This window comes from Taeniopygia guttata, chromosome 3 (assembly GCF_048771995.1).
Source record: "Taeniopygia guttata chromosome 3, bTaeGut7.mat, whole genome shotgun sequence".
NCBI classification, from domain to species: Eukaryota; Metazoa; Chordata; class Aves; order Passeriformes; family Estrildidae; genus Taeniopygia; species Taeniopygia guttata.
In genome coordinates, this window is record NC_133027.1 from 10,070,815 (window position 1) to 10,094,516 (window position 23,702).

The following is a 23,702-nucleotide window of genomic DNA, read 5'->3' on the forward strand; positions in this document are numbered from 1 at the left end:
TCAGGCAACCTTTATGTTGTTCTGTGCTGCCAGCTTTAGTAGGAACGTACTTGAAAAGTATAAAGGTCATAGAAGTAAAAATTCTGACCTTTCCTTTTTAAGTTGAAGTAGTCAATAGTAGTAATCAATTTTCCAAATTCAGCTTAAGAAATATATTTGTTATTAAAATATCCATAATCTTGGTTTGGTTCATGATTATAATAATAATTATAATAATGTTCAGTGTTTAAAACAGGCACTCTAATTTAATACTTCACTAGTATGCAGCAGATGCTAGAATTTAACATTTCTAAAAACTTTTTATTGTTCTCCTAATTTGTCCTAGACTGCTCATCGCCCTGCTGAACGCTGCTGTGCAGGATCACTAATACACTGTTATCTGAAGCCTCTAGTCTAATTTGACTTTCAGAAACACTGATAGTTGTAAAAATCACGTTTTTAGTTTCTCACTTAATTTTGCTATCTCTGCTGTGCTTCTCATCTTCTTTCTTGGCCTACTCCCTTTTTATAAGACCTTTTCAAAACACTTCATTGAGAGCCTTAATTCTCATAGGGAATTTAAAGTAGTCATTTTTTTCCTACAGGTGAGGGGTTCACAAACAAGGAAGTTCAAAAACAGCTGAACAGCAGTATAACTTATTTTGTGAACCCTTTAACAACAAATAATTTCCTCTAGACTATTTCCTGAAAAGAGTGTCACTGTCTGACTGATAATTTATGGTGGAAAAAAAATGATCAAATAATTTAGTGGCAATATTTTTAGAATCATTTATCCTATAAAGTGACAGTGTAATCTAATCTTAAACATTCAATATTTGTCCCAAAGCCTGAAGTCAGGCGTTTAAAACAGAGTACTGTAATATTACTATGAGAAGTCTAGTGTGAAATGTTGAAAGACATGGAAGTTGGTGAAATTATTTGCCAGTGGTATGTTTATACCCACTTAGATTTACTTAAAAGCATGTGTGGTTATCACAGTAATTGTCTTTGTCATAACGATTGCTGTAATTATTGTGATCGCTTCTGTTGTTGCCCAGCTGTAGTTGGGGATAGGTTTTATTCAGTTGACACTGTGTAATTAGGGTCTTTTTATTTCTTCTTCAGTTGGCAGTTCTGCAAGTAGTAGTGCCACAAGGAGAGATTCTCTATCTACTAGCTCTGACTTGTACAAAAGATCTAGTAGCAGCCTAGCACCCATAGGGCAGCCATTTTACAATAGTCTGGGATTTTCCTCCTCTCCAAGTCCAATAGGCATGCCTCTGCCAAGCCAAACGCCAGGACATTCACTTACGCCACCGCCATCACTTTCATCACATGGATCCTCATCCAGTTTGCATTTAGGTAAAAAAAACAAAAACAAAAAACCAAAAAACACTTTTTGTTTGTATGTGTGTATGTATTTCTATGTGTAAAATATATGTTGCATAAGAGATGTCACATTACCTTTGCTGTTAAACAGTTTTGTAATGAAGAGGGGCCATTCCTGAAAGGTGAAGAGCATGTTTAGATGCACATTGATATGACAGTGGAGGGCACTCAGCTTTTGGCAGTGTCAGGCCAACAACTGATTTTTCTTCCCTTGCAGAAGCCCAGTAGAGAGCCCAGTAAGAGTTATTGGTCCTTTTTCTATTATGTTTCCACACTATGACAAGCCAAAGGTGCATTATTTTTGTTTCTCCTCTACTGTGTTGCCACTTTAAGGACATTTTAGATTATGTGTTTAACAGTGAAGTGGCTTTCATTAACGCCCCTTGCCATGATAAAGTAGAAAAGTGAGCAGTGCTCTCTCTCAATGTAAAATGTATTGAAAGATGATTTTTGAATCAGTCGACCTCATGGCCCTGTTACTTTGCCAGGATGACAGTAGTTTATCACCAGACTGATGGAAGGAGACCAAAAAAAGCATTTGTCAAAGAAGTAGCAAAGATCTTGTTAGTGGTGGCTCTCTATTATGCATTTTTTAAGGAATGCTGAAAATAATTTCTCTTTTTTTTTTTTGGCTAGTGAGATGACATGGGAGCTCAACCTTTCTTTAAAAAAAAAAAATTAAAAATAAAAGAGCAAAAGAAACCCCACCACAGTATACAGTATATTTAGAAGATAATGCCTCTAACCTGAGGTTACCTAGTACCGTTTTTCTCTTCTGCTGCAAATATTTGCAGTCATTTAATTTGGATGCTAAAATCATACAGTGAAACTGGATGTAATTCAAGATTGAGTTGCCAGTTGCTCCAGTAACTGTTCAGTGCACAGTTCCATGCTTGCAATAGGCAGCACAATCCCCTATACTTCTTAGTGAAAATAAAAGAGGAAAAAAAAAATTAAATGCCTACCAGAATACACCTAAAGTGAGAAATGTGTGAGTGATTTGTATAACAAGGTTAAATAATTAAAATATATTACATTTGCAGTACAGTATCCCCTTCGAGGTTAAGTGCTGAATACCCGAAATAAAACTGGGCAAGGGGATGTTTCAGCACATTTTATTTTTTTTTACTTACCTTTTTTCCTTTTTCAGGTCTACAAAGTGCACCTTTGGGCTGAGACCAAGCATGGAAAGTTTCAGCCCAAATGGAGGCTTTTGAGAAAGTTCTGAACATCTGACAATGGGGTTATCATGGAAATCTTTTTCTTTCTTTCTTTTCAAAGTACTCTCACCATAGTTTTCATATTGCTGAAAACTATACTTAAACCAAATTTTGGAAGGCATTATCTAAAATTTAAAACATTCAAAGTTTTGTTCGTTTGACACTTGATAAATGTTAAAAGATTTTTTTCCAGTTCTGAGAAAATAGGCTGTGATGAATATAGAGTATTGCCTCTATCAGCAGAAATTGTTAAATACTGACTTCGACCCATTTTGAACTGTTTGGCAGTGTCAACTAAGCCTAATAGCTTGTTAAAATCATGTACTAGATCACTGCGTAACTGCCAGAATATACAGTTGTACTCTGAAAATTGACACAACCTTATTGGCTTCCATGTGTCCTCTTCATCCTCCATGTGAAGTGGACCATGATTACTGATAAACCTTTTGCTATATTACAAAATCAGCCTGAAATTTGGAAATGGAGGACTTTTGGATACTTGCTTTCACAAAAATGCAGAAAAATGCAATATTTTTTTTGCCTTTCTGCCCTGTGCCATATTTTTGCATAGTTGCATTCAAAGTGCACCATCTAAGAGTTAAAGACTATTTCTGCAGTTAATTGTCTGTCTTATATTTATTTCAGTGTGTTCATCGACCACTCTTGGAAGCATGTTTTGTTCTCACATACAAAAAAATAAAAATCAAAGGTTTCTCACCAAGTGAGAAGTTCCATCTGAAATCAAACAGGGAGTGTACTATAAGAAGAGTATGGTTAGCATGTAGTCACTTTTCAGAGTAGAACAACATTTTAAGTTCATGTCTGCATGCAGTTTCCATTGGTATTCTGATAATGCCTGTCAAATGCAGCTCTCCCTCCACCTTCCAGACTTGTCCTGCCTGCTTGTATCAACAGGTTCAGCTAAGTTTAACTTGTGTTTTAAAATGGGCATCAAACTCGGTTGCTCCTGTTTCAGCCACCAGAATCTTGGGAAAGGGTGCATGGTTTTATAACCCCTTTGTCAGACACTACTGCAATTTGTAGCTTAAAAGAACAATTTCCCTTTTACAAGAAATTTGTGACATTTTACTGCTTTTATCTCTTCTCACCAACTTTTATCCAATATCCTAAAATAGGAATGTGCTAATGACTTTGTGCTAGTGTCAGTTTTCCTGTATTTGAAGAGATTTGTCAGTTGTCTGTAACTGCTTCTTTACTGTAATCAGCTGGAGCAGTAAGGTCATGAATTTGAACTACCCTTTCACTCCCAAGTACAAGGAGCTGCAAGAGGAAGTAGTTTTCCACTGTCATAAAAAATCCTTTTAGATTGATAATCCTTACCCTGTTTGATGGTACATTGCAGCATTTTAAGAGTAGTGTTTTGGTGTAGAGTAGGGTTTTTAAAATCTCAGCTTTTGGAGGTAATTATTTCCTGTGTGTTGCAAGCCAGGTTTGTTAGCAGTTGGGATTGATGTTTCATCTTCAGAGATGGTCATTCTGGGTAAGAGTAAAGGCCCCTTGGCAAGGCAGTGTGGGGAGCTTTGCATTGCCTCAGCTGTGTCCCTCCTCTGTAGGGCTGCAGTAAACCAGACATTACAAACACGTGCATTGATTCCTAAAATATACATAGATAGGTATAATTCTATTTTCCATATGAAGATGAAACTTTAAGCTTAGGATGAGATTAGGCTACTTTTTTACAGATAAATAAATACTTAATAGAAATTAAGTTTAAAGCATTTATATGCGTGTGTGTGTGTTACTAGAAAATACTGCTGACACGTGTAAATAAGTTACTGTGCAGTAGACGTGTTTTCTGTCTTTATTAGAAATAATTGAAAAAATAATAAATACTAACAGACTAATGCTGTCAAAATTAATGTGCCTTGATCTAGTTTTTAATGGTTTTTTCATGTTCTTCTTAACACTAAATATGTTAAGGAGTCAATTATTTAACATGCTTTGTGTCCTTGAACCTTAGGCTCTGATTTAGATTATCTATATATGCTTTATATCTCTCTGCCTTTTCCTCCCTATGGATTAGCCATGGGGGTTTAGGTTCAATTAAACTGTTAAACAACTTGGTATTACCCAGTGCTTTGGAGATCTTTGTTTTATGAGATCAGAAGTGATAGCTGATTGATTATCTGAAGAATGAACTGCACACTTCTTTCCCCAAGAGTTTGGAATTGTGTGGCTATACTGATGTTTAATACATATTTTAATTTTTCAGTGTTTTATTCAGTAGGGTATGTTCCCCAAATAACTTACAAGATCTAGGCTGTTACTTTCCTAGGTTGGTAAGAAAATAGGCCATTGTACTCACAATTATGTCTGCATGTAATAAGTACCTAAGACAATATGCCTTTATTTTTTGTGAGTTTACTGTTTTTCAAATCTGCAGAGTTGCCAGTGAGCCATAACATTACTGTAATTAAAGGTTATGTGAAAATAAAAGCTAATTACTAATTAAATTACTCTTTTTTATAATAGTATCCAGGGTTTTACAAGGTTCTGCTTTCTGAGTACCACAGGTTCTTCTTGGCACAATGGATGTGCTTTCTTAATACAGCCTTCCTGTGTTATTGTTCTGCCTAATGTGATTGTCTGAAATAGCCTCAGAGGCTAGACAGGAGCCTCCCAGTTGCAGTGTAACTGTCTTACAAGTCTTAAAAAGTGATGGTTCCCAAATTAGACTGAAAAAAGTCTTTATAAGTCTCAACAGGAAATGTATATTACATATATATAGCATATTTGTTAAAAGCTACCAAATTTCTTAATTTCTGTTTTAGTTGCTGGATAAATTGTCGCATTTAATTATAGAGATGAAGGCTCAGTTAAAAAAAACCCAAGCTGAAACAATTCCTGATTCACATGTTCAATTCTATGACTCAAGATACAATGTTGACTGAGCATATGATCAAAACTTAGTTTCTGGCACAGAATTGAGCATGTGATCAGAGGAGTAATAGTGATCCTGCAACAGGAAAGTAGCCTATAATTTCCTTTCAGATGGGCTCTGGTGCCCTCTCGTGATATTAAATAGTGTTACTGCACAGCACGTACAGGGAAGCCAGGATTGCAGTGGTGTGCAATGTTTACATAGTCCAGATGAGAAATAACATCATTTCAGCTGCATAACTTTTTTTGTTCTTTAGAAGTCCGTTCCTAGAGGAGAAATTATGGCAGAGCATCACTATGCATACTGCTTCATCTGCAGAATGTTGGGGGTTACTTTTCTTTTGTTTGTTAGTACCACAATGTTTACCAATGGAAACAAAAAATTATAGTTACAACAATTTGATTTTTCTGGCTGTAGAGAATGAAGACGCTTTAATTTAAGATAAAACCTTGTGGTTTTTAAAAGGTGTGGGGCATAAAGTATTTGTTGGTGTTTATCACAGAATTTTGAAGACTAATTATAAAATAAGTACTAATTATTTCTATTTTAGGGCATACTCCTATACAGTGCAATAAATGTGATGCTTGATGTGTCTTTCAGAGCACTAACATCTCAGAATCTGGTACTACAATTTGACCTTTTGAGAAAGATAACTTTATCATTAATACATTGCCAGTCCACTGTAACACTCTTGTTGCCTGGCCTTATAAATACTTGGAACCAAAGGAAAAGAAGAATTGGCTAGGGCACAGTTAGTTGGGGGTGTTTTTTTTTGGTTTTTTGGGGTTTTTTTTCTGTTTTTCTTTTTCTTTTTTTTTTTTTTTTTTTTGGCCTTGTTTAAAAATTAAGTTTGTAATAGAGCACCATTCAAACAGCACATACTGGAATTTGTTTTAAATTCAAATGTAGATACTTATTCTGTTGACTTTGAAAGGGCTTTAATTGCAATTTCACTTCCTAGACGAGGAGACAAAATGCTTTCCTTTCCCAATTCATAGTCAATACTTTTAGGGAGGGTTTTTTTTTTTTCTTTTCTTAGTTTGGTTGTAGTAGTAGAATTGAGGTTCCTATGTGGGAATTGTTTTTGAGTATTTCTGCTTGTAGTATAGTAAGAGTATCACTCTGAAAAATCATACAGCAGTTGGGAAAAATGCTTTGGATACTTTTTATGATAATTGCTACTTGTTGTAAAGTGGATGGAAGAGGCATGCTGGAGGAGTTCAGAGTGACACACACTGATCAGAGAGCAGGGTGTGAGGAGAAATGCACAGGACTGTAGGGTGGCAAGAGCTCTAGGTAGAATCACTAGCAAACAGGAGTAGGACCCAGACACAGGGAGGTAATTCAGTTCTTGGAAAGTAAGGAAGGATGAAGTGAGAGTGGTGTTTGTGCAGTGAGGAAAGGACTTCAACTTTCTAAAATGAGCTTCAGTTTGATGTATCTGTGGTTGTTTGATGATTAAGTAGAGCATTCTTAGTTACCTGGTTTGAAATTTGACATATTTAGTGCTGAGAAGAGGTATCAGATTGAAAGCTTGGGATGCTGAAGTCATCAAGTAACCTGCAGGACAGTACAGCTTGGCAAGAGGCACTACATGTACCCCCCCAAAAATGCCTTTAACACACTGTAAGCTGGAAAGGTATCTCAGTAGGGACTGAAGGGTAGTTCAGATTTCATGGTCTATTTTGACACAATTGGCTAACTTCAAGACTACTAACAAGGGTATAAGCCAGTATGACTCGTGAAGTGGAAATCTGCCCACTAAGCTTAAGGCCCACCCAGTTCTAACGTTTCTGTAAGGCTGAGTGGGTGCTCACTTTACCTACCTCAATATATTCTTCTAATGACATTTCTTTTCCTGGTGCCCTTCACATAAAAATGAGGAGGAGAACGGTTTTATTTATTGCAAGATAAAGCTATCTAACTCCTCCAACCATAATGAGGTAAATATAAACAACGAGACAACACTGTTGTTTTCTTTGGCTCCAGGGTGTATCTGTAGTTTTAGTTCACTTGCTGTTTTGCTGTTGCTTATTTTCCTCACGGCTGTTACTGACAGAGCTGCTTCCTTGTAGGAGGACTGACAAATGGTAGTGGTCGCTATATTTCTGCAGCCCCCGGAGCCGAAGCCAAGTATCGCAGTGCGGCGAGCACCTCCAGTCTCTTTAGCTCCACCAGCCAGCTCTTCCCTCCTTCGCGCCTCCGCTACAGCAGGTCTGACATTATGCCCTCTGGACGCAGCCGCTTGCTGGAAGATTTCAGAAACAATCGTTTCCCTAATCTTCAGCTAAGGGACCTTGTTGGACATATTGTTGAATTTTCCCAAGACCAGCATGGTTCTAGGTAATTATTGCAAGAATAGTTAATAATATTTTACGGCTTTGATATTGTTTTATTAATATGAAACTTTTGAATGAGGTGCTCGTCATCTTAATTCAAAGCATCTTAATTTGGAGCACACACTCTTAGGTTGACCTTCTCTAAGAAATTTAATTGTAAAAGTAGTATTAATTTAGCTGCCTGTAGAAGTTCTCAGTGTAAAAAAAGCCTCATAGCTAGAGTTGTAAACTCTAGTATTAAGGAATGCAAAAGGTGTTGATTAAGAAAACAAAATATGTGGCATCTGGAATGTAAAACTATTTTTTGTCAGTACATCATCAGGTAGTTACTTTTCATCTTTAATGCTTTTCAAATGAAAGTTTTCAAGTCTTAATTTTACTAAAATGTATCCTTTTATATGCAGAGGCACTACTTTCATTTTAATAAATTTTCTAAATGTTGACTGCTTTCTTTAGAGTGTTGAGGTGTCTCATTGAAACGGTGTTTGAGAAGTTTTCCTGTTGTTGATGCAAAGCATAATGTACCTTTTTTTTGCACTTAGATTTATACAGCAAAAACTGGAGCGAGCTACTCCAGCTGAGCGCCAGATGGTATTTAATGAGATCCTGCAAGCAGCCTATCAGTTGATGACTGATGTATTTGGAAACTATGTAATACAGAAGTTCTTTGAGGTAAGCATAACAGAGTGTATGGATGGGCGTGCAAATGTAGTGCTGTGAATCTGATTGAATTTAACTGATCTTTCCTTAACACCATAGCAGAATTCTACATGACTTCCACAGAACCCAAGTGTGTAACTCTGCATGGGTGTTTTCTGTATTCAGTGGTTTTTGCCATAATGGACATGGTTTCTCCTTACACTGGGTGGTGCATGTGTTGGTGAGCACTTGTGAATGCACAGGCTGCACGTTGAGGCTTCACAAACCTCTGAGCAGAACTTGGAGAGAGTTTCATCAGCTGAAAGGGAGCATAAATATTTGAAAAATGGTTTTTATTGGTTACTGCATCGTGGTACAGAATGGGTCTGGAAAATGCACTTGTGCTCAAACAGCTGTGTGAACTTCATCGGGTGCAGTGTATGAGAAAATTCTCATAAAATGTATAGAGGCAGAAGAGTTCTGAGTAAGGGGTATCCACCATAAGATACATCCAGTATTGCTACAACTAGAATTTAAAACAGATTTATCTTCTCTTAAAAACTATGTGGTAAAAAAAAAAAGGCTTTATCAAAGAATTACAAGATTTGGCTTGCAGAGAGAAGAAAAAAGTAATAAATGTGTCCTGGGAAAAGTTATGTGTAGGAAGGGTATCTAGTATAGTGTACTTTAAATCAAGGGCCATATCAAAGAGTGGTGGAAGGAAGGTGATGCTGGAAAATTCCCAGTAAGAAATAAGGTACTTGGTATAAACATGAATGTAGTTGCTAATAATCTAGCATAAGAATGTGCACACTTTATTTACTTCTTTTTTAATAACCAATCAAAATATCTTCTGTAAACTGTCACTGCCATATGATATAAAAGATCTTGATTTTGCTTAAGGGTCATCGTTTGCTATTTTTTCCATAATGTTAAGTTGGATGAATACACAGTTAATCATTGTTAGCTGAGTGTTTTCATCTTAATTCTGCAGACCACTTCTCAAGAAAAAAGTGCATGTGCCCTTACATGTAATAGGGGACCTCAGTTTACTGTATAGGTAGGCAGGTGAAGTTCTTGGTCAGGTTTTCTTCAGAGCTGATTACAGGTGTAGAGTTTGACAATTCTCAGCAATGCTGCAGGAACATTGCTGTGCCACCAGCTGGTTGTCCAGCTGGTCACTTCTGTGACCTCTCTTACAAGATGTAAGATATGCTGTACAAGATGAAAAATCTGATTTGGATTCATACAGAATAGTGACCTGTGATCAATTTGCCAGTATAACTTATTTGAAAAAGTGGTTTATTCCACTTAAATATTCCTACAGACAGGCAAACATAAACTATATAATTTCTTCTGTTGTCGTTCAAGGTCATGCATTTGATAGCAGTATGTGAACTGGATGTGGAATATTAAAAAATGTTGTATTTAGAAAAGAAAAGCTTCTGGTAAATATCCCCACCAAAATACAAAGTGAAAAATTATTCAAATATTACAGTCATGTACATCTTGACCATACTTACTCTGACATGTAAATTCCAGCACGCTGCAGTGTCTTCATTTGTTAACAGCATATTTATTTTCTTTTAGTTTGGAAGCCTGGATCAAAAGTTAGCCCTAGCAACACGCATCCGTGGTCATGTTCTACCATTGGCCCTCCAGATGTATGGCTGTCGTGTTATCCAGAAGGCACTTGAGTCAATCTCACCTGACCAGCAGGTAATTGTAAGTTAGAGCAATGCTTTTTTAATTTTATTTATTTATTTTTAATGTATCCCTCTTTTTACTTGATTAAATTGATGATTATTCCCTTCATTATGAAATATCCTGGGGGCTTAAATAATTGTTTAAATTAAAGTACTGAGGTACACAGTTAACGCCAGTGAATGTGAAGGTTGGAATCAGGATGAAATTAAATCTTTCCCCGTTCAAGGAGGGCGGGGGAAATACCATCATAAAGACAAGGATAATCTTTGTTTTTCCAGAATGAAATGGTGAAAGAACTGGATGGCCATGTTCTGAAGTGTGTGAAGGATCAAAATGGAAACCACGTTGTACAAAAATGCATTGAGTGTGTTCAGCCCCAGTCGCTGCAGTTCATCATTGATGCATTCAAAGGACAGGTAGTGTCAGTGGTTCATTTCCTCTTTGCAGGTTGCTTAGATTTCGCAGGAAAAGGTCTGCAGGTCTTTGTTGATCATTTGCACATATAAGATAGCATTTGCCACTTCGCACTCAGCTTATTTTAAGTAGAATGAAAAAGGGAATGATGGCATTGGAAAGCTGTTGGAGACACACATAATATGCTGTAAAAAGATGAATTTGTTGGAGAGAAGGCTCTAGAAAGTAATGTTTCCATGAATTATAAATAATAATAAACATTTATGTAACATAAATACATACAAGGGACTTTGCATGCCCAGGCTTTGTGTTTGTGTTTTGTGATAACACCATTTCACATTTCCTTCACAACCCTTGGCAGGGCCATTTTTCATATAATAATAATATATGTGCTCTCAAGTATACGTTTTCCATTAAAAATTACATTTTGCACGTATGTCTTTCAGTGTTTCCCAATGAATGTCAGTCCTTAAGGAACTGCAGTGATGAAATTTACTAATCTGTTCCCTTCATATGGACTAGTGTGAAGAGGGTGTAGTATTTGTTTACTTCAGATTGGGGTTTTTGTTTTGTTTCCAAAAAACCATTATTGCTGTAAGATTGATGTTATGCTGCAGGCTAGTGAATGTGCTGCAGCTGAATAACATTTTAATCCTCTGAGACAAGCATGTACTTTTATAGCCTTGAGAAGAATTGTAAAAATCTTACTAACTTGGCTATATAACTAAACTTTAGTTTAATGGATGGCCAAATATATTTCCTAATAAAATCTACAATATCTTTCTCATTTTACACAACAGCAATACCTGAATTACTGTTGTACATAGTACTAAATTGCATACCAAGGTTTCTAGGGTTCGGTCTTTTTACACCAAAAAGTGAGTATGAGGTGGATGAGATGCATTTTTTAAACTGTAAATACAGCTGCTTGACTAAAGTGTGAGTTTATGTACTGAACATACATCCTAAGCACCAAGTAATTATATATCGAAAATGGCACACTTAAGTGATATTACTTATCATTTTCTTCTGCCTGCATCATCTGAGTTGATGCCTAATCATTCTGTATTCAGTCCTGACCAACACTGACATTTTTGGCATTAATCCTCAAACCATAAACGTAGCTTTGGGAGAAGCAAGCAGAAGGAATAAGCAATATTTGGCTGTATGTTTTCAGTAGTTATTTACAAACTTTAGATCTCTAACTGGGAACCTATTATGTATACTGGAATATGAAATTGGTGAAAATCAGCCACCATTATTAAATTCCTTTTTATAAGTGTCAAAGTCTTAAAATTTGAAAAGAAAGTAAAAAGGAAACCTTGAAAGTTGAACAGCAATTACCTAAGGGTCATACTTCCAGGCTCTCTTTTGCAGCCATGTACGCTAGAAACATTGTAATGAACACTTGGGTTCTTAGTTGTATGTTTTCTGGAGTCCTTGACACACAAAAACCCGCTTTTCCATCTTTTCCTGGAAATAGAATTCTGGTCTTGGCAGTCAAAACTTCTTTTAATAGTATTTATCTTCAGTTCCATTTTGAATGCAGCAATATTGCAATAGATGTGAGCTTCGGTTGGTTTAACTTCAGTTTGCAATCCTATTTTCAAGGTATTTGTACTTTCAACTCATCCATATGGTTGTAGAGTAATTCAGCGTATTCTGGAGCACTGCACTGCTGAGCAGACTTTGCCAATCTTAGAAGAACTGCATCAGCACACAGAGCAGCTAGTGCAGGTCAGTACATGTAGGCTCATTTTTAATGCACTTCAGAGTTCTTTGTTGCCGTAATTTACTCCTGTATCCTAGCTTAAATGCATTTGCCTCTTTTTAGTTTTGTCGACATTGATTTTTTGTTTTTCTTTCCTTCCATAGTTTTAATGAATATGAATTTGGAAGTTGGGAGGCAAAGAAGTTATAAAAAGCATTTTTCTTACACTTTTGACTGTAGCTTGGTGTTCAGGGGAATATTACAGCTGTTAAAAAGTATGATCTTAAACTTGAGAACTTCTTTCTTTAGGAAGATAAAAAAATACTCTAGCAAAACACTGGTTTTACGGATTATTTACGTTTTTCATGTAAAATTTATGGTCCGTTAAGTAATTTTTGATTAAATATTTCTTACATCACTTTGCTTCTGTAATGTTGACATACTTAGTGTATTTTCCTTATAGCCATGCAAATAGTACTTTCATACTTTATGCTTGTGTACAAAAGCTGTCAGTATTTATTACTTGGTATGAACACAAAAGAAAATTCAAATAATCTTATTTTCAGGATCAATATGGAAATTACGTTATTCAACATGTCCTGGAGCATGGTCGTCCTGAAGACAAAAGCAAAATCGTTTCAGAAATAAGAGGAAAGGTTCTAGCTCTGAGTCAGCACAAATTTGCCAGGTATTGCACAACTTTCATATATTAAAGATTCATTAACCTTGTAAAGTTGTAACACTGGATTTATTTTTTGTGTTACAAAAGGGATACAATTTCTTTTTAATTTTCTATGTTACATCCTGAATTTCATATTTTTGTAGAGATGAATGGTAGTGATACTTTTATACTAGGTTTCGGGAAGGGAAGAGGCAAATGTTCTGTAGCAAAACAAGAGGTTCTGTGGGCTTATGGGATGGCTTTTGTTCACTTTGTGCAAGTGCAGGGAGCAAGGTCCAAGTTTTCATGTAAGGATGCCCAGAGCCAGGTGAAAAGCTCTGCTGGAACTTGAGTGATGTGCTGATGATGATAAACTGGGACTTGCTGACTCTCAATCCATCCACCAATCTGCAAGTATAACAAGGCTACCTTTAAAAAGTGGTAGTTCAGTCTGACAAGGACTTTCTGCCTTAGAAAGACTGGAAGACTGCTGTAGGAGGCCTGAACCATTCTGACTTTGGAACCTAAAACTCCTACTTTCATGCTTTTTGCTGAAGTATGGATTATGTGCCTTTTGTGAAGGAAAAATACACCTCAGAATTCATTCTAGGTGATTTAGTGAGACTAACCTTGTCATCAAAACGACGTAGAAATGCACTGTGACTTTATGGGAGCATTTGTTTTAAAAATTGCTTGCAAACTAGTTTATTTGGATTTTATTTTTCTTTGGCCTGAATAGAACTCTTCATAGTCCTCAAACTTGCTTGATTTCTAAAGCACAAATTTAGGACCAGGATCATTTTGCTACATTACAAACTTTGACGGCCTTTCCAGCTTCTGAAATAAACTGGAAGGTCAGAGACTTGCTCTGCAAAAGAATATTTGATGGAATCGCTGATGTAGGCATGCTCTTAGAAAGTGCATTTATTCAAAAAGCTAGAATCTTCATACCTAGCTTTCTCTGTTGTGTGTTCAAAGGGCCCACAACCAGAATAGATGTGCTAGAACACATCTGCAGCCTGAAGTCCAGTACACCTATGTAGGTTCAGTGGAAAAGTCTCTCCTACTAAATAATCAGAAAATAACCCTGTCACATGGGTGAAGTAATAGTGTTGTGGTGACTAACTTCTCAGTCATTAGACTGGAAATTTGGAAATGAGGAATTGATGCGTTTGCAATATGCTTTTTACTGGCATTAAGAGCCCTGAAGAACTGATAAACTTCCAGAGAAATTGATAATAGTTACCTCAAAGAATGTTACACCTCCAGTCCCATCATGGACTTGCCTTATTTTTCAGCAATGTGGTAGAAAAGTGCGTGACCCACGCGTCGCGTGCGGAGCGAGCCCTGCTGATCGACGAGGTGTGCTGCCAGAACGACGGCCCTCACAGTGCCTTATACACCATGATGAAGGACCAGTACGCCAACTACGTCGTGCAGAAGATGATCGACATGGCCGAGCCCGCCCAGAGGAAGATCATAATGCACAAGGTATGTGTGTGCATGCATGTGGTGATTCAGAAATACCTCTGTGAGCTTTTCTGCCAGACTGCCTTTCCCTGCAGATGCAAAACTCAAAGCTTCTGTAATCTAGAATTTGATGTATAACCATCACATTCGGTGGAGCTTGGTAAAGCAGAAAACACTCAGGTCTCTCAGCACTGAGATAAAAAAGGAAAGTTTCATTGTTGATACTTGGAAACAAAGGAAAGTTGGATTTCATCTCCTGTCTTTGTGCCAGCTTTTGTGTGAAAATAATTCTAGCCAGAAAATGTAGTATCTCTTGTCACTATTAATATAACAGGAGAAATACTGGTTTCTCTTTTTATTTCCTGGTTGTGGATATAAATCCACTCTGCAGTTCGCCCAGAAGAGATTCTCACACTTCCTAGCATACAGGCACATTTCTAGTTAAGAATATCCAGACATGGAGAAGTGTGCTGTTGCCATAATAGCTGGAGGCTGTTTAACACAGGGCCCAGGATATTCCTGCAGGAGCTCTGCTTTCCCTGGTCACCAACAGGGCTCTCCCACAAAGTACTGCCTCCCTTTTCCTGCAAGAGAAACATCAGTTATTTGATGAGTCAAAATCACCAGTTTTACATCTTTCCAGAAACTTCCAGCGCTTTGAAGTACAGGCTTCTGGCATCTTTTTACATAATTTTTTCGAAGTGTTGTTACCTCTACTTGAAAGTGTGGATGTTAAAAAAAGCCAAACGTGTTTCTTATTACAGATTCGACCCCACATCACGACTCTGCGTAAATACACCTATGGCAAACACATTCTGGCCAAGCTGGAAAAGTATTACCTGAAGAACAGTGCTGATTTGGGGCCAATTGGTGGACCACCAAATGGCATGCTGTAAAAGACAAGGAGAGACGGAAGAAAAATTAAATTGTGAATTATCAAAACCTACAACTTAACTCTAAATGTTCTGATTTTTTTAAATCTATTTATTGACTTTGTTCATCCATTTGTAAAATTTTTATTCTTGTGTATATTTTTGGGGAGTGAATTGTTAAAAAAAAATATCTCCAGCCCTGATCCGGAGACCTATCAGATTGGATGGCTGGCAAAGCACAGAATGCCTGTATATGATGTAATTGTATCAAAATAGCTGTCACATATTTTGTAAATTTTTACCTTGTAAAGTCACTGAAATAGTTTTTAAAGGGAAAAAGTACAGTATTCTTTTAATACACTGGCTTGCAATCTGGTAGGTCTACCCAGCATCATAGCACAACAGGTTTATAGAGTTGTATATAGAATTAACCCTTATTTTTCCCTTTTATGTGAAGTCTTTTATACCAGATTAAAATTGATCAGCTTCATAAACATTATTTAACATGTTGGAAAGTTAAGTTGTGTTTTGGTGGTTCACAACATCCTATCCAAATAACAAACAGGGCACAGCAAATTAAAGTAGGGAAGAACAAAACTATGGAAACTTTGAGAGTAGGTTTTGGCACTTGCTGTGGATACAGGTTTTTTTAAATATTGCCCTAAGGTTTTCTCTAGCAATGTATTAAAAATAAAGTGCTGTATATACTTATATATTTAATTGTTGTACAAGGTAGAGGGATTAAAATGATGGTGGTACTTGCATTCAGCAAAGTACTCTGTTGGAAAAGGAGTGAACCCTGTATTAACTTTACAGTCAGTTTTACAATGCAGGAAGAGTAGAGATATGTATTTTTTTATTTTGCATATAGAATTGTAAGGATTTGAAAGTGTTGAGCATTTATTTTGCTTTCTCACTGTAGAGTCAAAAAATAGGTAATGATAAAGAGAAGGGGCCACTGAAAAGTAAACTTGATAGCTCAACACTTAAGCATGATTGATTAAATATTCAGATAGCTTTTTGCTTCCTATAAATATATGCATTGTATACGTGTAGTTAATAGGTGTAAGTTTACAGTTTGAAAACAAATCTCTCGTTTCGATGTTTATTACAAAGCCTTGCTAATTTAGTAGTGATGCTTACCTTGGTTGTACAGATGTACATTTGTAAACCTTCATGCTGTAAATGTAATTTGTTTTACTCCTTTTTGGGACAAAAATTTGCATTTTAGTGTATATTCATATCCTCATTCCCTTCTTTCCCCCTGGCATATAGTGTTGTATAATGTAAATTTATTTCAGCAAATTAAGAGTGATTTTTTTAAAATTCTATCTTTATATGGTTTCAAAAATATGAACTGGCTTTCTTTTTATCTATTGTGAGAAACATTATGTTTTGTTTATAACATAGCTGTTGAATCTGTTCATATGGACACTTTGGGAAATTAATCTGTTCAAATTTTAAATCAGGATAAATAAGCATAGTAAGAAGTGGACTGAAATACTTGATTATTACAGAAACCAATGCTTCTTCCATCTTAATAAATGTGGCATGAATTTTTTGTACAGAAGAGTACTGTATTTTTGAATAGCCTTCTCGCAGCGTAAAGCAAATATGTATGATACTGTCGATTTTTTTTCCTCTGGACATAAGACATTGTAACAGTAACATAAAGATGATGTACATATACAAGCGGCCTTATGTACATTTCCCAATGATCTTTTTAAGGCAGAATTGTGACCATATCTGTATAATTAAAATCCTTTTTAATCCTTTGCCTATGGAAATATTTTGGAAAAAGCTTACTTTGTATATTCAGTTTCTGAAAGATAAAGAAAGTGCTTTGTATGTTGTTGAAGTAAGTATTTTGTGTAAAATGTTCATTTGGATGGCTTAACCTAAAGTTTTGATTAACTTGGTAGTTTGGAAACAACATCTTGAGCATTGATCAAATAAAAGGCTGTTGTGGTAGGGGTGTGATCATGAGAAAGAAAATAGTAGTGGTATAAACTTGTATGAGGAATTCTGTCATGTTACTGTTGATACCAGGGTTAGCTGTTACTATAGCAGACATCTGAGGCGCTGCATTTCTAATGGTAGTGATAACTCCTTAATAGGCAAATGGCAAAGTTTCTTCTGGTCTACTTCCAGTGCCTACACAAAGTGAAGTAGTAGGCCTTGTTATTTTGAGTAAGCACAATTCTAATTGCCAAGTAGGGTTTGTATGGCAGTTCACAAAATTCCTCCCCAGAGGTACCAACCCAGTCATTGGAGTCAGAGCTTTCCTGTAGTCACCCAAAGGATGACTTCTGAGCCACTTCCTTGGACACATCAATTCTCAGTGACTATCTTTGCCCTGTGTACGTGTGCTGTGTGTTGCAATCACAGAGCCAGCATTCCTTCAACACATAAGACAGTATGTCAGGCTTTTGGGGATGTCCAGACAGAAACTGATAATGTCCCTGTACTTTTTTCCTGCAGCACTCATGCCATGGTTGAATTTAAACAGTCCTGTAACTGTCATCCTTGGTGCTTTCAATATCTTTAGTATAATCTTCCACTTGCTCTCCTGAGATCATTTGTGCACAAATTTTATCCAGGAACATGAAAATCACTGGATTTCCTTTCAACTATTTTAGGGTTTGGGTAGAACCACTAGACTTTTTGCTCAAGTATTGCTTTTTGATATAGATTGTTTACGGACCAGTTTGATTAGGTTTGACTCCAGGTGGCTCGTATTGAATAATGTAATGTTCACATGTATATACTGTAAAAATCAAAATGAAAATGTGTGAATAACACTGTGTGAAATATATCTGGTCTTGCGTTTTTCCTGTAGGAAACCAGCCATATTCTCAGTTATGTGACTTACATGTGTCTGTGGAGCTCAGCTTTGGATAGGTGCTTGCTCACTTGTTCTGATGGGAATTGGGCAATTATTGAAGAATCCTGGATTAGATCATTAAATTTTCAAAGGGCAGTTTTGAGCAGCTAAACCTTCCTACATTATACATCTTTACTGATGACTAGTTAAGGCTACAGCCTGGTGACAGTTTATTTGTGCATCCCTGGATTCAGGATGAGTTCAGGAGCGTTTGAGAGGATTAGCTTTCAAATGAGAGAAGAAATTGTTAGCTCTCTGTGGCATCCCTGGATCCACACTCATTTCTGTTACTGCCCAGGAGATTTTTCAAAAGACCATTTTTAGCTGAAGGTATGAAGTGGACTGACAGCACAGGAAATGAGCCTGGTGGGAAATAACTCACCTAAGAACCACTGGTCTGTTCCTGTGGACAGAGCAGTCATAATGCCCATCCCTCCATCCGACTTTTCCATCAGAGCATGGAGGTAATTGAGGTTTTGGGGTCATAACGCTTAGACTTTTTAAAGTGCTGATGCAAATTCAGAAACTGATTTAGTCACTGTTCTCTCTTCTCTAAGAATGTGTATTTGAAGAGATGCTTATGGCTCACCACAGCATAGTAGCACAGCAGTGAGGTTGGGTTCCATGAGACTGATGCTCAGCATTCCAGTAACTGGGAAAGTGGGTTAACAGTGGGGTGATGACAATTCTCACTGTGTCAGTAGGGGAAGCTCGGAGAGTGCAAAAGCATTTTAATAGCTAGTGACTGGTCACTGAAGCTGCAGATTGCATGTAAGTCATGCACCTGGGGGGGAAACTCAGGGCAAACAACAGAGCAGGACTTCGCCCCTGCGGCCAGGATGGCCACAGTGCTCGGGTGTGGAATTCTGCATGGAGCGGTGCCTGAGCATCACACGTCCAGAGGGTGGCAGATCCTGCCACCGTGGTGACACAGTTCTCTGATGCTGCTTGAGGAAGGAAAGGGGAACAGCTTGAGCTGTGTGCTCTGAGCTGCTGCAGCCCGTGGCAGGGCAGGAGTTGGTTTGTTAACACAGTGGTTCACGTCATTGCAAGCTGCCAGCACTACCTGCAATGTCATTAGTCTGTGGGCAGCACTGATGTGATGAGCTGCAGGCAGCGCTTTACTCAGCCCAGACAGTTTCACATACACTTTGGGCACTATTTGTGCCCAAAGGATGCTGATTCAAGGACCTCTTGGCTTGGGAATGAGGAAGCTTGGTTCCTGATGTTGGGCTAGGGTAGTGTGGGAGAACTTGGCAAGTGTAGGTCCTGCCAACCCAGGAAGAGACAATCTGAGAGATGCTGCAGAGTGAGCCTGGGGTGTTTGGTCTCCTGTGCAGCAGAGCACCCCAGGCCACCCCAACTCCATCATCAGAAGGGGTTAAAAACCAGCACCGTCATCACAGAAAGAGTCACGCATGGAAAGGATGGAAGAGTGTCTGTCCATCCAGTGTTGATAGTACTCCAGAGCCAATGCAGGACATGGGCCTTGCTGAGCTGGTGCTTTGGCCAGCAGAATGAACGAGATCCCAACATCACCCATCAGGGGTCAGAACACAGAGGCTGTGAGGTGGGGGAGCGACCACCCTGCATCGAGGCAAGGAGGGGTGGGGAAGACGAAGCTCAGGGATTTAACTGAGCTGCTGCTGCTCCTCAGTGAGGTGGTGCACGAGTGTTTCCTCTGTTGGACGGAGCCTGCTCCCTCTGCTCGATTTGTGGTTAGGGAACTTGCCCAGCAAACGAGATGCTTGAATTAGTTTCCATTACCAGCCTCAGGGTTTTGAACCCACCTCCCTCACTTCACAAGCATTTTCCTAACCACAAGAAGCTGGGCGGGTTTACTTTCTACTCCTGAGTTTGGGCTGGGCTTTTAGCAGAGCTTGAACCATTCATTGCATCACAAAGAGCACAAGATGGAGCATGACTCCTAAAGCATGCAGGTGGGAGTTGGAAATTCTGCACCTGAGATCCTTGTCTCCACCTCGATTCTCCCAGACTCACTTAATGCAAAATATATCTCAGGAGCAGCATTCCCCCATCATTATCAGACTGGAAACTTTCCAGAGGCTTTATAAAAAGCAGCTGAAATGCAGGAAGACCTATTCTAAAGACCCTCCTCCTTTCATTAATAAGAACAAACATTGGAGTAAAACATTCACCTTCTCACCAGCATCGGTGCTCTGGGCACAGAAGGCCTTCTGTCTCTTCCTCTTCTGCTTGCACAGTGCCTGCCCAGCCCTGAACTCCCCCGATCTGCAAACAAGGGCCGGTGCACATTGCAAGTGACACAGCTGGTGTACAAGGACTTCGGGCAGGGAGGAACCCCTTATATAGCTGAGCCCTAATGAGCTTCGTTTGAGCTTCAGACCTGCCTGGAGGGCTCAGATTTCCTGGCAGCCGCACAGCACCGCAGCCCTTCCTCAGCCTGGTGCTGGATCTTTTCCCAGCCCAGCCTCGGGGAGCGAGGCAGCCCTTCCCCAGCACAGCCATGCTCAGCTGCTGGAGGCTCTGGGGAAGGCTGCCTGTGAGCCAGGACAGGTTCACACGCTCCAGCTTCACAAACACCCGCTCCCAGTGCTGGCTGGGGATCATGCCCACAGCAGCACAGAGCTGCCCCAGCACCTGACTGCTGCAGGGGAGTGTCACTCGTGGGCACTGCGGGGACATCGGCCAAGCCTGCTAAGGTTCCTCTCCTTGCAGGTGATGTTGGCTGTGCCTCCTCAGGCTGCAAGGCCACTGTCTGCTGCTGTCAAAGGGCTTTCCTCAGTGTTGGGGAAGCAGAACAGTTGCAGGTGTCAGGTCCCAAAGTAAAGATCCCCAAAGACATACAACTGCTTACTGAGGACTAATGGAAACTAAGAAGGGAAGAGTTATGGCAAGGGAACACACACAGGTGGTGGCCAAAAGCACTAGCCAGCCTGGCTAGCAAGGGAGATGATGACAGCACATTTCACAGCTATACTTTCTTCTCCCAAATATAGGCACCCTATTCTTTGTCTAAACTGAGGATCAAAAATTAGAAGTTCCCTGGTGGGAATGAAGACCTCAATTTCCTCCCCTGTATAATCCTTATCTCCCTTTCTCTAAGACAGCTAAAATACAGCATCAGGAAGTATTTATATTCCTCCCTGCACAGGATCAATTCAGGAGGAGAGGTTTTGGGAGGCCATCTGTTCATACAGGCTAGACCTTGGAGAAGGATTCAGCCCCCTTGGCTGAGCTCAGTTTTGGTGGGTCTGCCTAGATGCTGTTCCTTGCTCCACACCTGTGTGTGAACTGGATGCAGAGGCTGGTACAACAACCTGAGCAGTCGCTCAATAAGCAAGAATCAGAGGGCTGAAGCTGGGCTGAGGAGCTGGGGATGGGCAACCTCAGTGCAAATCACAGAGTCCATTCCAACCCCTTGCATGCAGGAGTGGGATGAATGGAGCAGGGTTCAACCCCATCAGAAATACAAGTATACACTGATCTCTTTCAAGTGGGCCTTTTGGCTCTTAAAAAGCCTTTTTGTATGAAAGCTCACCATCTTAAGTACTCCAAAATTCACATGATGTCTCCTGTTTCCTTGAAACATCATGTGTCTCATGAGAACTAAGGGTCTGATTATTCACCCCAGTTTGGGAGTCATACAAGTTCACATCCTGTGGGGAAGGGGTCTATCATGCAGCCCTACCCCAGTGCCACCCCTCCACATGCACAGCACCAAAACCCCAGAGGTCTGATCAGGGTGTTCAAGCTGACCCAGCCCACATTTCTGGGATGTGAAGGAAGGACTAGGCCCAAAGGGTTTGTTGGGGGTGGGAGTGAGAACAGCTTTATACTGAAGAATGGAATGGGATGAGAGGTGGCAAAATAAAGCGTCTACATTACACACACGCACAAAACTACTATAACCACAGTGCAATAAACAATCATAAGGCCATTTTGGATCACAAATAATGGGAGAAGGGGAGGGGAAGGCAGAAGGAGCACCTTGAAAATCAAATCATGTTTTTTAAAAAGTACATAACATAGTAATAATAGTAAAAAGACACTTTATGCGTTGCAAAACCTTCATTCCAGGCCTCCCTGTGAAGTATAGCTAATTTCACAGTCACCTAAAAAGCAACCAAACTAAAAGAAAAAAGGAAACAAAAGAGAATAAAATACGAAGCAAATAAAACATCTGTGTTCACCCTGCCAAAGTCAGTGCTGTCATAGTGGAGCAGGCCTCAGGCACACCTTCCACACTAAGCTGAAACCCATGGTAACCCACAGGTTTCTCTTCCCTACAGACACGTAGGTCAGTATGGTAAATGCAGGTGAACCCGGTGGGAAGAAATGATGATGTCTGACTCCAGTTCAGAAGGCTGAATGATTTCTTTGTTATAACTATACCATAATACATTAATATACTATTTAAAGGAGATACTAAAACTACATACCTACTTTTTCTAAATACCATATCTAACTCACTCACAACTCATGACATCGTGACAGTCCAGACACAGGTGGATTGGATTTGCCATCAGGCTCAAACAATCCTCACTAGAATCCAATCAAGCAATCACCCCAAGTAAACAATTCTCTAAACACTTTCCACATGAGAAAACAAGGAGCAAAAATAAAAATTGTTTTCTCTTTCTTTCCTCTGTGCTCCTCTATGAAAAAGTCCTAAGAGAGAAAAGAATGTGCCTGCCACAGGTCAGCAATGCAGGAACCCCCACACTGCCCAGCCAGGGTTACAGCCCTTGCTCCCGTCCTTCCCTCCAGCTCCTCACCCAAGTATGTGCCCGCTGTGCCCTCCTCCCTGTGGCCCTGTGCCCACCTCCCCACGGGCAGATGCTCCCATGGAGGTGGGTCACCACCAGGAAGGCGCTGGCAGGCGGGCACTGGAGCACAGCTCGGTCTCTGCCCCAGCCCTGCACCTGCAGCACACGAACACCAATGGACCCGGGCTAGGGGCACCCCAATGGGCCCGGGTTAGGGGGAACCCAATGGACCCGGGCTAGGGGCACTCCCATGGACCCGGGCTGGGGGAACCCATGGACCCAGGCTAGGGGCACCCCAATGGACCCGGGCTAGGGGCACTCCCATGGGCCCGGGTTAGGGGGAACCCAATGGACCCGGGCTAGGGGCACCCCAATGGACCGGGCTAGGGGCACCCCATGGACCCGGGCTGGGGTATCCCAATGGACCCGGGCTAGGGGCACCCCATGGACCCGGGCTGGGGTATCCCAATGGACCCGGGCTAGGGGCACCCCATGGACCCGGGCTAGGGGCACCCCATGGACCCGGGCTAGGGGCATCCCATGGACCTGGGCTAGGGGCACCCCAATGGACCCGGGCTAGGGGCACCCCAATGGACCCGGGCTAGGGGTATCCCAATGGACCCGGGCTAGGGGCACCCCAATCCCCAATGGACCCGGGCTAGGGGTATCCCAATGGACCCGGGCTAGGGGCACCCCAATCCCCAATGGACCCGGGCTAGGGGTATCCCCATGGACCCGGGCTAGGGGCATCCCAATGGGCCCGG

The 23,702-nt window shown here is 39.9% G+C and overlaps 1 protein-coding gene across 15 annotated transcripts in view; it reads left to right on the top strand.

The window, feature by feature from the left end:
• The window catches only part of PUM2 (pumilio RNA binding family member 2), a 67,800-nt gene extending 49,682 nt beyond the window's left edge, over positions 1 to 18,118 (top strand). For 7 of the 15 annotated variants that reach the window (XM_030269990.4, XM_030269983.4, XM_041715002.2 and 4 more), the window contains 9 exons: positions 1,105 to 1,341; positions 7,566 to 7,833; positions 8,372 to 8,501; positions 10,059 to 10,193; positions 10,454 to 10,591; positions 12,201 to 12,326; positions 12,867 to 12,988; positions 14,260 to 14,452; positions 15,196 to 18,118. In XM_030269990.4, coding sequence (XP_030125850.1) covers positions 1,105 to 1,341; positions 7,566 to 7,833; positions 8,372 to 8,501; positions 10,059 to 10,193; positions 10,454 to 10,591; positions 12,201 to 12,326; positions 12,867 to 12,988; positions 14,260 to 14,452; positions 15,196 to 15,327 — 1,481 coding nt within the window. In that variant the 3' untranslated portion in view covers positions 15,328 to 18,118. The remainder of the gene's footprint in view (positions 1 to 1,104; positions 1,342 to 7,565; positions 7,834 to 8,371; positions 8,502 to 10,058; positions 10,194 to 10,453; positions 10,592 to 12,200; positions 12,327 to 12,866; positions 12,989 to 14,259; positions 14,453 to 15,195) is intronic. The other 8 variants (XM_072926325.1, XM_030269985.4, XM_041715003.2 and 5 more) reach the window with 3 other exon arrangements.
• The last annotated feature ends 5,584 nt before the right edge of the window (positions 18,119 to 23,702 follow it).